The 12,085-nt window shown below is 44.2% G+C and overlaps 2 protein-coding genes across 3 annotated transcripts in view; both read right to left on the bottom strand.

Moving 5' to 3' along the window:
* Positions 1 to 3,437, bottom strand: part of pcloa (piccolo presynaptic cytomatrix protein a) — a 63,624-nt gene extending 60,187 nt beyond the window's left edge. Inside the window, exon 1 of the mRNA XM_046379346.1 lies at positions 2,255 to 3,437. The gene's annotated coding sequence lies outside the window, so the exon portion shown is untranslated. The remainder of the gene's footprint in view (positions 1 to 2,254) is intronic.
* A 199-nt stretch (positions 3,438 to 3,636) lies between these two features.
* sema3aa (sema domain, immunoglobulin domain (Ig), short basic domain, secreted, (semaphorin) 3Aa) overlaps positions 3,637 to 12,085 on the bottom strand; it is a 30,307-nt gene continuing 21,858 nt past the window's right edge. For both annotated transcript variants that reach the window (XM_046379350.1, XM_046379351.1), the window contains 8 exons: positions 10,176 to 10,320; positions 9,852 to 10,071; positions 9,583 to 9,674; positions 9,425 to 9,466; positions 9,016 to 9,173; positions 7,313 to 7,380; positions 7,051 to 7,199; positions 3,637 to 6,227 (listed from right to left, as the gene is read on the bottom strand). In XM_046379350.1, coding sequence (XP_046235306.1) covers positions 5,508 to 6,227; positions 7,051 to 7,199; positions 7,313 to 7,380; positions 9,016 to 9,173; positions 9,425 to 9,466; positions 9,583 to 9,674; positions 9,852 to 10,071; positions 10,176 to 10,320 — 1,594 coding nt within the window. In that variant the 3' untranslated portion in view covers positions 3,637 to 5,507. The remainder of the gene's footprint in view (positions 6,228 to 7,050; positions 7,200 to 7,312; positions 7,381 to 9,015; positions 9,174 to 9,424; positions 9,467 to 9,582; positions 9,675 to 9,851; positions 10,072 to 10,175; positions 10,321 to 12,085) is intronic.

Below are 12,085 nucleotides of genomic sequence, written 5' to 3'. Positions count from 1 at the left end.
AGCATAGGAAATCTGTTGCTGGAGAACCCAGTTGTGGCTCAGTGGGGTTCATTCTTGATGGAAAATGTCATCCATCATCAAGGAGAGCTGCTCTGTCTCGGATGCCTCCCCAGTTGCCATGGTTTCTGAGGCAGCTGCCACTCACCTGCAGGCTTCCTAATTACAGGATCACTCCATGCACGATACACTTCTTTGCAGTGCAGTGTGGCAGATCTACAAAGCCTACAGCTGTAAGCCTCCATGCACGTATGTGAACGCCAAATGTTTTCAAGGCGGTTTACTCGTTAAAGAGAATTTAACCAGCTCTTCGTACAGAATGAAGGAAAATGAGCAGGAGGATTTAAATAATATATTCTGTTTAATAGTTGTGGGAAGAAGCAGTGAGTTCAGCAGCCTGCTGGTGTGCTGTCCTGCCTTTGACCTAAATCTCCCGTCTCCTTGCCCACAGACTTGATTTCCCACAATCCCATGGGCTAGCTCCTGGGCAAGAAGGAATGAGTCAGAGCTTTTGAACAGAGCTTACTTTCAAGAGTCACGAGGAGCTCTGGATATGCATACACACATACTGCACCTGCACACACACACACACACACAAATAATGTGCGTTTGGCTGGAGGCAACATGAAGATATGTTTGAGATCAGCTTCTCTATTTTCTCTCCACTGTCTTGCTTTTCCTCCAGCATGCACACACAAAGATACATAAACTGGCTGTGACATACTGTGAACAGATGTAAACAGGGGACTGATGTCCTCTGATCAGTGTGTTATGATAAAAGTCAACCAATCAGGGAATCCTGACATGAGTCAAATGGAAATGTGCATTGAATGCATGCTAGAATATCGATCTGTTTTAAATGCAAAGTGCCAGTTTGCATGGTCATTTTCAAGTTTTAAATCCTTGAACAACAAATTAATAATTGAGAAGTCAATGTCACATCAGTTGCTTTAAAATTACTGCAAAGTTTTACAGCGGAGTCAGTGGAGTTTTCCTTTTAACTTTTCACGGTCATTTCATGGTTTTTCAAAGATGAAAATTAAAACAGGATTTTAGAAAAATCACTCTTAACTTTGCTCATACAGGTATTATACTGCAACTGGAACATGAACATCTTGGTTGCTGGAGCTTCCACTGGTTGGTCGTCTCCTTCCATTTTGTCCAAATTGAGGATTTATTGTTATTGTTATTTATTTATTTTTTTTTACAATTGAGTATTTTGACAAAGATTTGTCAAAATACAGTCTTAATATTTTGAGAATAAAATCATAATTCAAAACAAGGCAGAATATTAAGTCAACAGAACACAAGCTATTGTGCAATTGTGGATTTGAACTCATAATATTATATTAAGTTATTATTATTATTATTATTATTTTAAATCTCAGATGTATTTCCCACCTAAGAAGAATGTCTCAAATACCGTGCCATACATTTCAGATTAGGACAAAAAAGGAAAAACTCAAAAATATAAACACATACAATACATTTGATTTGGAATTAATGTACTAAAACATAAGGCAGATTGTTACGTACATATATCTTGTAGCAACTACTGTTGAGATCTGACTGCTGTTGCTGTTGTGTGTTGTTCTCAGGCGCTGATGTGACACAAGAAAAGAAAGAAAATACCTGAGACAGTGAAGAAACTACCCTTAAGTAAAGGACGCCGCACAGGACCCCTCCAACATAACGGTCAAGACGGCCCCTTTCTGCAGCTGAAAGTGTGTATAAAACTAAGGCAGACACACACACGCAGACCCACAGGACATTCAAGGACAGTCGCCATGGTAACAAGACAGCAAGTTCATAACACACATGTGAAACTTGAGGGCAGGGAACATGATTGCAGCACTCCAATCACTTCAGCTAACATGTGTGTACACACACACACACACATACACACACAGTTTCTGAGTATGGGTAATTGTGTCCCACTGTGATTGGAAGGCAGTTCTGCAGAAACATCACATAAGATTAAGATAGTGCAGCTTCCTGTCAGAGCTCACCACAAAACGTCTCGGATGTGCTTTGACAAGCCGGCTGCAAAGGCAGTTAGACAACAGTGACCTCTGGTGGCTCTTTATGAAAATCATCATATTCTCTGTCGGTCAAGTTCAGGTTCACGGTTTGGGTTTATCAGCCTTATTTCACAAAAAAAGACATTTCGACTTAGTGCTGACTTCCATTTAGCAGCATTTAACTGTGAAAAATAAGTTCTTAAATTACAAGCAATAAGAATAACAATCTCACTCACCTGTAGAGGTGTGTAACCCTGCAGACAGTTTTAGTGTCAGTAGCCTGGCTTCTTCTGCATCACAGTTCAACAGCACGATAAAGATTACGTAATGCTGAGCTTTCCTGCTTTCCACAGTGGAGCTTTTACACAGCGGACATTTTTGCTCGTCACAGCAGAATAATCAACGGTGAAACTAATTCAGTTAATGACGTCTCTGTTCCATCAAGCGTCACAGAAAACCATGAGGATGAGCCAGCATGGACAGTAGCAGGGCCCTCATTTGTAAAATTGTTCTTTGATTTACACTTGAACTTAATATCATTTCCGACAGTGTGCTTTGGTTTAATTCATTAAAGATGCTGAACGTTAAAAATCCTTGCTTAAGCAGGCTCTGTGAGTCCCATTTGTAACTCACACACCTGTGACCTGTGAGTCTCAAATCAACTTAAATTGACAGCAGCACCTGCCATGGGATTTCCCCTGACGTGAAGCCAGCACAAACGAGGGTTTGCTCAGGAACAAACCACAAATCAAAAGAGAAAATCAAACTTTTTGTAGGACAAGAGCGATGACTGAAGCAACGTGTGTCATTCATCATTCAAAAATGGAACTTCAAGATGTGTTGCCACTGCAGTGAATGAGATGAGACAGGAAGACAGAACTGTGGCTGAAGAATTAAAAAGAAAGGGTCTTGCCAAAATGTCTGCTGTGAAAACAGGCCTGTTAGTGATTAGCTGTGATTCGGCTTGACAAATCAGAGAGCTTGCTGTGATAAATTGCCAGTGGATGTACTTTCATTCATAAATATTCCCCATGAAACCTGCTGACAGCATGTTCTGTTGATTAGTAACCAGGACACTGAGGAACGTTTAGCCATATCTCATCTCCTCATCAACATGACGGACTGGGACACATTTGTGGTCAGACGTTCACTTGTCCAAAACTTTTACGACCTAATGTCTGCAAACTAACATCATTCCCATCAGCCTGAGCTGCTAGCCCACAGACACTTACATGTAGCATACATCCATAAAAACACAGACCTTTTCTTGCAGATCATATGATCTCGTTTGCCGTTAGACCAGCAAACATAAAGCTGCAAAACACTGAAGTCCTTTGTTTTTCCTTACCTGAAATGAGAGCGAAGCTGACGACACAGAAGGTTCTGGACAGAAATGAGAACAAAGGGACTGGTCTTTTTGTAACGGAGATGTTTATTTAGACAACTGAATGCATGCCAGAAAGAACTGTGTTACAGCAGCAGTAACTTCCAGCTCTCTCACTTTTCTACCTCTGAGGGAGAGACCCGAATAAGGGACACAACACACTTTGGAGTTTTGGTAGAGAACACAATCTGCTCTAATTTATTGCCTTGACACATTACTGCTGTCATGTATTAAGGGGACACGGGGGAGACGCGGGAGACGCGGGGGTACCATTGTTGAATCGAAGATTAAGGAGCTTGGATGTTACACAGCTTTGGCCAGAGTGTCATGATTCGCTAATGTCTCTGTTTTTGGCAGAACACCTTGCTTTAACTTTACCTGTCACACGAAACACGTAAAGAGACGATAAAAAAAGATGCACTTACTGTAGGTAGCATTCACATGCAGTATAACGTGTCTTCTCCTTCAGACTAGATTTAACATTTTTCTCCACTATTTCTTACAGAGATTCACAGCTAATGTTTTTCAGTTCGGGGAATTATCTTACACATAATGGCTACTGGATGAATAAAGACATGTTGGAAGGATTTGGGACAAAGGGAAAAATAAAGAAATCATCTGTCATGAAATTCAAAAGAGACAAAATTGTGCTTATCGTTAGAGGGATTTAGTTACTGACACAAATCCCTGAACTCGTGCTCCTAAGCTTCGGTTATTTTCAACCCTTTTATCCCCAAAAAATGGATTCCTTGACACGATTTCAGCCAGTTGGTCCATCAAAGTTTTCTTGCTGTTGCTGTTGCCATTGTTTCTCCAATATATTGATGAGCCAAAAAAATACCATAATATCAAAAATAAATGCAACCCTTTCACAAAACAATGAGCAATAAATAATAATCAAGTGGTGTTCTTGTACTGTATATGCACTGTATATACACAGAGAGTTAAGTTCGTTGTATATATGTACACAAAATGACTGACAGTCTGTTTCAGTCTGCGTCTTTGAGCGTAGCCTACAACTGGAATTCGTGCTCAGGTTCTATAAATCCCAGAAAGAGCATCAACATAATAACTTACAGAGAATCCTTGAGCTGGCGGGATAATGCACAATGAGACTACTATGTTTTCTTGTGATTTTTGTTTTTTCTTTTGCCCCCAAAATAGAAGCACTGGTCTGGAAACAAAAGTAAATATAAAAGGAAAAATGTAACATTTTGCTTCAGGTAGGATGGTAACAAAAAAAAAAAAAGAAAAAAAAAAGCCTCTAGAACTCCGTAAAATAACTAGCTTATTAACACATTGATTGACAACAACATGCACAATGCTTTCCCAGCCTCAGGTGGAGAAGGTTACGATGAAGCATGTTGTCTCCACCGCGGGCGGAGACTTTGCAGTGTCACAATGTGTCAAGCTGTGCACACCTCGAGGTGAACTGCGACCCGTCCCTTTTCTCCTTTGAGGCTGCTGTTGTTTGTCTAGACGGGAGGTTATTTTCTCCTCAAACAGTTCTCCAAAATAAGAGGGTTTTCTTGTTTTTTTTAATCCATTCCTTGTACACAGTCTTGCGGTTCACATGCTCAGGTCAAAGAGGGGCAGCGGGCTGCAGCGAATGCATAATGTCTGCTTCCATACATGTCCACGTACTCTGTGAATGTCTCCACAGCTGTCCTCTCAAAACAAAGTCTGTCTGCTTACCAACAAACACCTAAACATTTTTGTCCCAATTTTATTTTAGTAGCTTATGTACAGGACGTTGAAGTGTCTGCCAGGCGGTATCCCAGGCAACCAGCCATATCCTCACACATTTACAGTATGCATTCCAGTTTTTCAGTCCTCCATTTGTCTTTGTCCTCTTCACAGGTTATGTGCATTCGTGTAAATGTCCTTCAATGGCAGCTTTATTGTTGTTGTGCAGTTCATGTATTTCTACCTAGAAATGTGTGTTTCTGATTTTTTTTCCATGGGTTTTCTGCTGTTGTTGTGGTGAGGTCACTGATTCATACATTGGATACACAATGTGCTTGTGTGTACATGTGTGGATGCGTGGGTTTGTGCTTGTGTGTGTAGATCTGGTTGCATGTGCGCATCCCTGTGCTTTTTTTTCCTCAAACGCTACGTGGGGGTCTTTGAAGCTCATGGGTCCTCCTGTTGCGTCCCTTCTTATTTTCTTGCATCCGTCTCCACTTGGCCGTGTGCTGGCTGCTCGCCCGAGACCCCACCACGACCTGAGAGCCACCCGTGCCGCCCTGCCCCCTCTGGCCATTTTGTGTCTTCTGGTTGTTTTTAGGTGTCTGGCCACTCAACATACCCAGGTTTTGTTGACCCTTCTGGGTATTCTGGCTCCGTGTTTGGCCTTCGACCGTGGGACCTCCCGGCTGGAGCCATGGCCTGCTCTGTGGCGGACTGGCTTGCTGCTTCTGGGTGCTGGGAGCTTTAGGCTGTAATGCAGATTTAGTCCCGCTGCCGGAGTCAGGTTTACCCTGACCGTTAGGCGTCTTCACCCTCTTCTGTTTGCGCTCTTTCTTCCAAACTCGATCACAAAACTCCTCCACGCTGTTGAGGTCTGGGTGGTCTAAGAGAGACAGGAAATCTCGATACCACAGCCTGTGCTTGGCAGAGTGACCCGCACCGCCTGCTGCGCCTGAAAGTCCAGGGAGGATGTCTCCCAGCTTCTGGGTGGGGATGACCTGGAGGTTGAGGCGCAGTAGGGGCTGGATGAAGCCGTGTTCGACCGCCTGGCAGTGGTAGATACCCGTGTCAGACTGGGTCAGACTGCGTATGAGCAGGCCCTGGTTTGTATGGAGCACCCTGTCATCTTGTTTGATCTGAACAAAGACACAGCGAGGGACAAAGATGAAGATATTAGACAAAGGTCAACATGTGTGTTCCTATTCGGGCTGGAATTTCTAGATTTATTTGTCAGACATGTTTTAGGAAATTTAAAAAAATGATTGGAATCAAAATTTGTGTGCTGTGTGCTGGAAGGCTCATATTTCCACATCACACTTATATAGGTTGCACACTGGAGCACGTTCAGCTTCCCAACTGTTTATAACGTCTCAAAATCATGCTTGAATCTGTATGTCTTAAAGTCAGATTCTAAGATGAGCACAGACAGACTTTCTCCCTCCCGACAAATAAATTTGAAAACACTTTGCACAGTTAATGCAGAGTAAAACACATTTCAGAGTGGAGAGGACCTTTAAGTCACCGAGGCCAACATGGATAAACCTGGAGGAGTGGAGTTTGGATTTAGTTTTTCAAGGGTCATCACAAGCTAAGGGCATGTTCAGACAGACAACAGCACCCACACAACACAGAGCGTTCTGCATCATTTATTAAAGATAAAATGATGGCGGCTGTTTTTCCAGAGAAGTGCCACCTCACGATAGTCAACCCTGCTGTGCAACTGTTGGGATCTGATAAGCCTTAAAACTCACACATTTGTAACTCAAACTGATCCTTCTTGATTGTATTGCTTCATCTCGCCAGTGTTTGCAACCACTCGTCCTGAACGTCCGTTAACACAAATACAGTCACAGCAGAGATTCAGGAAAAAGGAATTAGTTACGTCAAAGTTAGTCTAAACATCCACACCGACAAGGTTAGCACCTTCTCAAAGTCACTGAGGTTTAACGGTCAACACACCTCGTGCTTGCGATCGTCGTTGGGCTTCTGCAGCTGCCAGTAAATGAGGGCTCGCTGAGACTTGGGGCTGCACTCCAGGAACATGCTGCTGTTCTCCACGCCGTACACACTCCTGTCCTCCACGCTGCCTCCTAAGCCATCCATGTCTTCTACTCGAACCAGACCACACACGCATACACACACACAAGGGATGAATGAGAGCTGTGTGGCATGAAGACGAGAGAGTGTGTGTGTGTGTGTGTGTGTGTAGTTATTAAGGTACCGTGATGCTGGAGGTCTGAGCACTGGGACAGAGGGTCTCCATTTCTGATGTCCTGTCGCCTGGTTCGCCTGGGAAGAAAAATAAAAAGTTTACAGTTGATAGCGAAAACATACTTGGATGCAATAACAATGTAAGCAACAAAAAATAGACCAAAACTGAACTTTCACATGATCTGTTCTCTGTACTGTTTAATTTCAACCATTAGGGGGCAATGTTAGCCAATACTATTCCACATCCAGCTTCAGGACCAGAAAGTAAGTATTTTTTCAACCTTCAACCCCACTTGTTAAATCACATCAGTTAAAAAAAAAAAACCTGAAACCCTGGCAGAATGTAGGAAACATAAACAGTGTGCTTCATTTCCTTCTGAGGAGCCGATATTATGAAACACATACAGTATTGTTTCGCCCCTTGAAGTAGCCGTCCCCTTTGTGCCCTCGACATGAAAGTCCACTATGTCATTTAGCTTTTCATGGCTTTACTGAGTGACTGTGAATGAGTCTCCCCTGTTCCTAGTTGTCATGGTCATATTTAAAGTCTCTGGCGGGTGCTACAAAAATCAAAGCAAGGAGAGAGGTGGGGGTAAGCCAAAGGTGAGGCGATGGTTGAAAAGAAGGGAATAAAGTGGATAGAGGAACAAAGTAGATCCATTAGACGTAAAAAGGAAACAGATGGAGTGAAACGGTCAGTATATGTGCATGCGGCTGACATCCCTCCATCCTGACTTCTGTGTGTCATATTCGGTCACTCGTCTTTCTGTCTCTTTCTCACACATGTCCCTCCCTCTGCGTTTCCTGTGCTAAACATTCCTGTCTTTTTTGGCCGTCTGAGCACGTGCGGGGCCCGGGAGTCTGGTTCTCATTCTAGGAGGGAAAATATTTGCAGTGCGGAGGAGAGCCGAGAGGAGCCGGTCCTGGCCTTAACCACGGGGTGTGCCACCTCCTCTGTAACTCTGCCAAGCTGGAAGTATACCCACTGGCCTACTTCTGCTGGTGTGAGAAGTTCTGGATGAATGAGATGCAGGGGAGCAGCGCTGTGTGTGTGAGGGCTGTAGTGGTCAGCCTAATCCCGCTGGATACAGCAGAGGGTAATTTGAGGGTGTGTATGTTCATACCTCCTGGCTGCAGGGTGAAGCGGTCAGACAGCTCCTGTTGGCTATAATTTAGTGTGTGTGCGCTTGTGTAGATGTATTTATGTGTCTCTTTATGGCTGTGTGTGTGTGTGAGAGAGAGTATCTTGGCTGTAGGGTGACGGCATTGCAGCTCAGAACAACCGTTACTGACAAAAGTTAGAACCCAGGTTGCTTGGATTGTACCTCTTGGACCGAGCCCGAGTGTATGTGGATTTAATGACTGTGTTTTGTGCCTGTGTAATATTCTGACTCCAGATTACTTCCATGTTTAGAAGTTTTGGCTTGAACCGTGTGTCCCTGTTCATTTTTTTGGATTCACAGCATTTGCTGATAGGCCAGTGGAGGTCTGAGGTCAGAGAAACAGGGTTGTATATCGGGATGCCCTTGAGCAAAGCATTTAAAGGCCAACTGCAACTGCAGACTGCAGGTGTGCTGATAACTCCCAGGTGTGACCGGCTGTGACGACATTAACACAAAGGCAGGATGTTGCTGAAAGAAAGCATGCAGGCTCAGCAAACCCTGTGAGGATAAATAAAGGACAAAGATTTGTTTGGTGTGTGCATGCTCTTACCTCTTGGCGGTAGGAAAGTATCTGGAGCACTCAGTGCCGTCCCAGGCGCAATAAGGATCTCTAGCCAGGCAGCACTCAGCACAAGCTTTCCCATACACCTCGCAACGGTGTAAAGACATCTGCGATACACCCAGGGCTGAGCCAAGGTACAGCTGTTGCTGTGGGAGCAAAGAAAAAAAACAAAAAAAAAGCACGTGAATGTAAAAATTTTATATACCTGCTGGAGAGGTTGTAGGAAAAAGCAGGTGGCTGTGGGTTTGGTTCTCGGGAGGAACATTAGATATCTTTATTCTTAGATATTGTTGGTTTGATTAAAGGCCCAGAAGTTCTCACTTTTATGTTTGGCTTGAACTTGTAGCCTTGTCGGCAACTTTTTCCTAAATGATTATGTGTGAATACAGGTCTGTACCTGCTTGGTGGACAGCTCCATAGCAGTGATGGGTGTAGGCTCCTGCACAAAACAAATACAATATATCTGCTTTAATACCACAACTGCAGACATTATGTGTGCTTTTATAGGCATCAGCTTCACAAATGGTTGTCAGCACTCAGATTTCAATGTCATACCCTAAAGACAGTCATCTCTTCCAGCACCACCTCTTCAAGGTCATGCCAGCTCTCTCTGGGGATCATCACCACCTTCAGTACGGTGCCCACGTCTGAAAGAATGTACACATTCACATGCAGCATATGCATAAATACAAGTCTGTTTTGATCACGCATGAAAAATCTTTGCATATTAGTGATGCAACTCACTGTTTAAAGTCTGAATCTGCAGCTAACACCTCATGTTCAAACATAAACACTTGCTTTACGTGCAAACTGAAGCTCTGTACCTGTCCCAATGAACATGACATCATACTGTCCGTCCTCTGCCTCCACTCTGTCCACCACCAGCTGGGAGAACTGGTAGTCCACGTCTGTCCGCACCATGATGGGACGTCCGCCTATCGGGTGCACTGGGTTGTACATGGCTGGGTGACCCCTAGCGAAGGTGATGACATCATCGGGGAGGTCCTTGGTGGAGTCGAATCCTCCAAATGTCTTACTGGGACACTGAGAGTCAAATCAGAAAAAGACAAAGCTTCAATAACAGAAGCAGTTGTTTGTGCATTTTCTGTGTGCATCATTCGTGGACTGCAGTTCATGTGGGGACTCACGGTGCCAGGCCGGGGGTAAGGCACCCTCCCTTGGAAAGGAACCCACTGATAGTTGGGTCCATCTCTGTGGGCGTAGGGTCCCAGGAAAACCCTCCTGATATCTGCCATGTTGTACATACACACCGCCGAGCCTTTAAAGATGTTACTGGGGAGAAAAAGACAGAAAAAAGGGGTGAGAGAGAGACGAAATGAGAAAAAGACTAATGATGAACAGAAGGAGGGAGTGAGGGGGCGGTGAAATAAAGCAACATGACAGAGACAAACAAAAGGGATTCATGAACGATCGGTCACAAGGCAGGGATTAGGAGCTTGTGAAATATTGAAGAAAGACGTTAAAATGACCCTTCATCGCACAAAGATGGAGGGAAGCGAGGTTGTCATTACCTAAGTACGGGAATGACAGATTGGAACTTCACTCTGATTGCTTCCAGCCTCATGAGAACAGACAGGAATTTGGGCACACCACCAACAAAACGGGAGACCTGGTTCAGAGGATATTTAAAATCCCCTCCAATATTTTGTGAGCGCTCGCTTGAGCCAGATGGGTGGGTTTTGCTTTCACTAGCCAGGCGAGGTCCAAAGCAGGCAAGGTCAATCAATCACACACAAAAAAAGGGGAAATTTTAGTTCAATTCATGCTCTGTCCCGGGTCATCCAGAAGACAGCAATTTGAGCCGTGACTCATTAAAGTGGAGAATTTGGGAGTTTCACAGGAATATTCCATGATATAAATATTCCAGTGGAGTTATTAAAATCTTCATGTGGAGACTGTGACAGAGGGGCTGGCAGCTAAAATCTCTGAGCGCCATCAAGTCCATTAACCTCTGACCACATATAAGGATGGATCTGTTTCACAATTGTGTAGATTTGTAATTATTTGCTTGTGGGTTAGATGCTCCTTTGTCAGCTTTTATCACTTTTTACAGATGGCAGATTTGAATTTGGACAGAAAGTCCCTTGCATTTGCAGGAACCAAATGCTCCAATAAGAGTCTGGACGTCCTTTGTCTTGCTGACTGCAATGGGAAGTTGTATCAGGCTAATTAGGGATGTGGCTGGCATACACGCAGCCGACAGCATTCGCTAAAGCGTGGAAGATGAATGGATTAGCATTTGAAAATGTTAATTACAGAGAAATTCAATTAACGCCGGGGGCAAAAAAAAGACACTCCAATATCTGTGCTTAAGAAGAAGGGCCAACATGTGTTTGCATAGATACACAGTTTGAGGGAAATACAGTCGACCCTGCAAAAATGCACATGCACACACAAACACGGGCACAATCAAACATTGATCTGTCAGTGGCAGCTTCTTTGTGCCTCATTAAGCAGTGATATTAAAAGCCGGTCCCTCTGAATCTCTGCTCTATTCATCTCTGAAAACCGGCCACTTAGAAAACCAATTAAACCACTCTAATTCCTCAATGCAGTATAATTGAATTTTAAAGCACGTGCGTGTGTGTGTGTGTGTGTGTGTCACACATGTGGGTACGTAAATGCACACCCACCCACCAACGCGCCCCGACCTCTTGCTTTGAATGCATTCCAGAAAGCCGAGAAAAGCCATACGGGCCTGGTGATGCAAGGCGCCTGTCAGTACGCGTTATCTTGCGCCGCCGTTCTATTCAGCCTGTCTTATCATTAGCGGTGATTGATGGTGAAGTGTTTGTCCTCTTTTCAAAGCAAGTCAGAGACACTACTGGACACAGAATAATGCCCGCCCTCCTTCCTCCCAAATGCAAATTCATCATAATCGCGATAAGTGGCACCATCTGTGCCATTTCAGCTCACTTATCTGCCTTCGTCCCATGCCTTCACCTCTCCGCATGCTTCAATAGAGCCACACCCGGCCTCTGAAAACCCCATTCAAAGCTGGGGCGGTGGCCAGGGGGGGAGACATGCGTTCCCGCTG

Source organism: Scatophagus argus, chromosome 22, assembly GCF_020382885.2.
Source record: "Scatophagus argus isolate fScaArg1 chromosome 22, fScaArg1.pri, whole genome shotgun sequence".
NCBI lineage: Eukaryota > Metazoa > Chordata > Actinopteri > Scatophagidae > Scatophagus > Scatophagus argus.
This window is presented reverse-complemented; position numbering and strand designations above follow the sequence as displayed.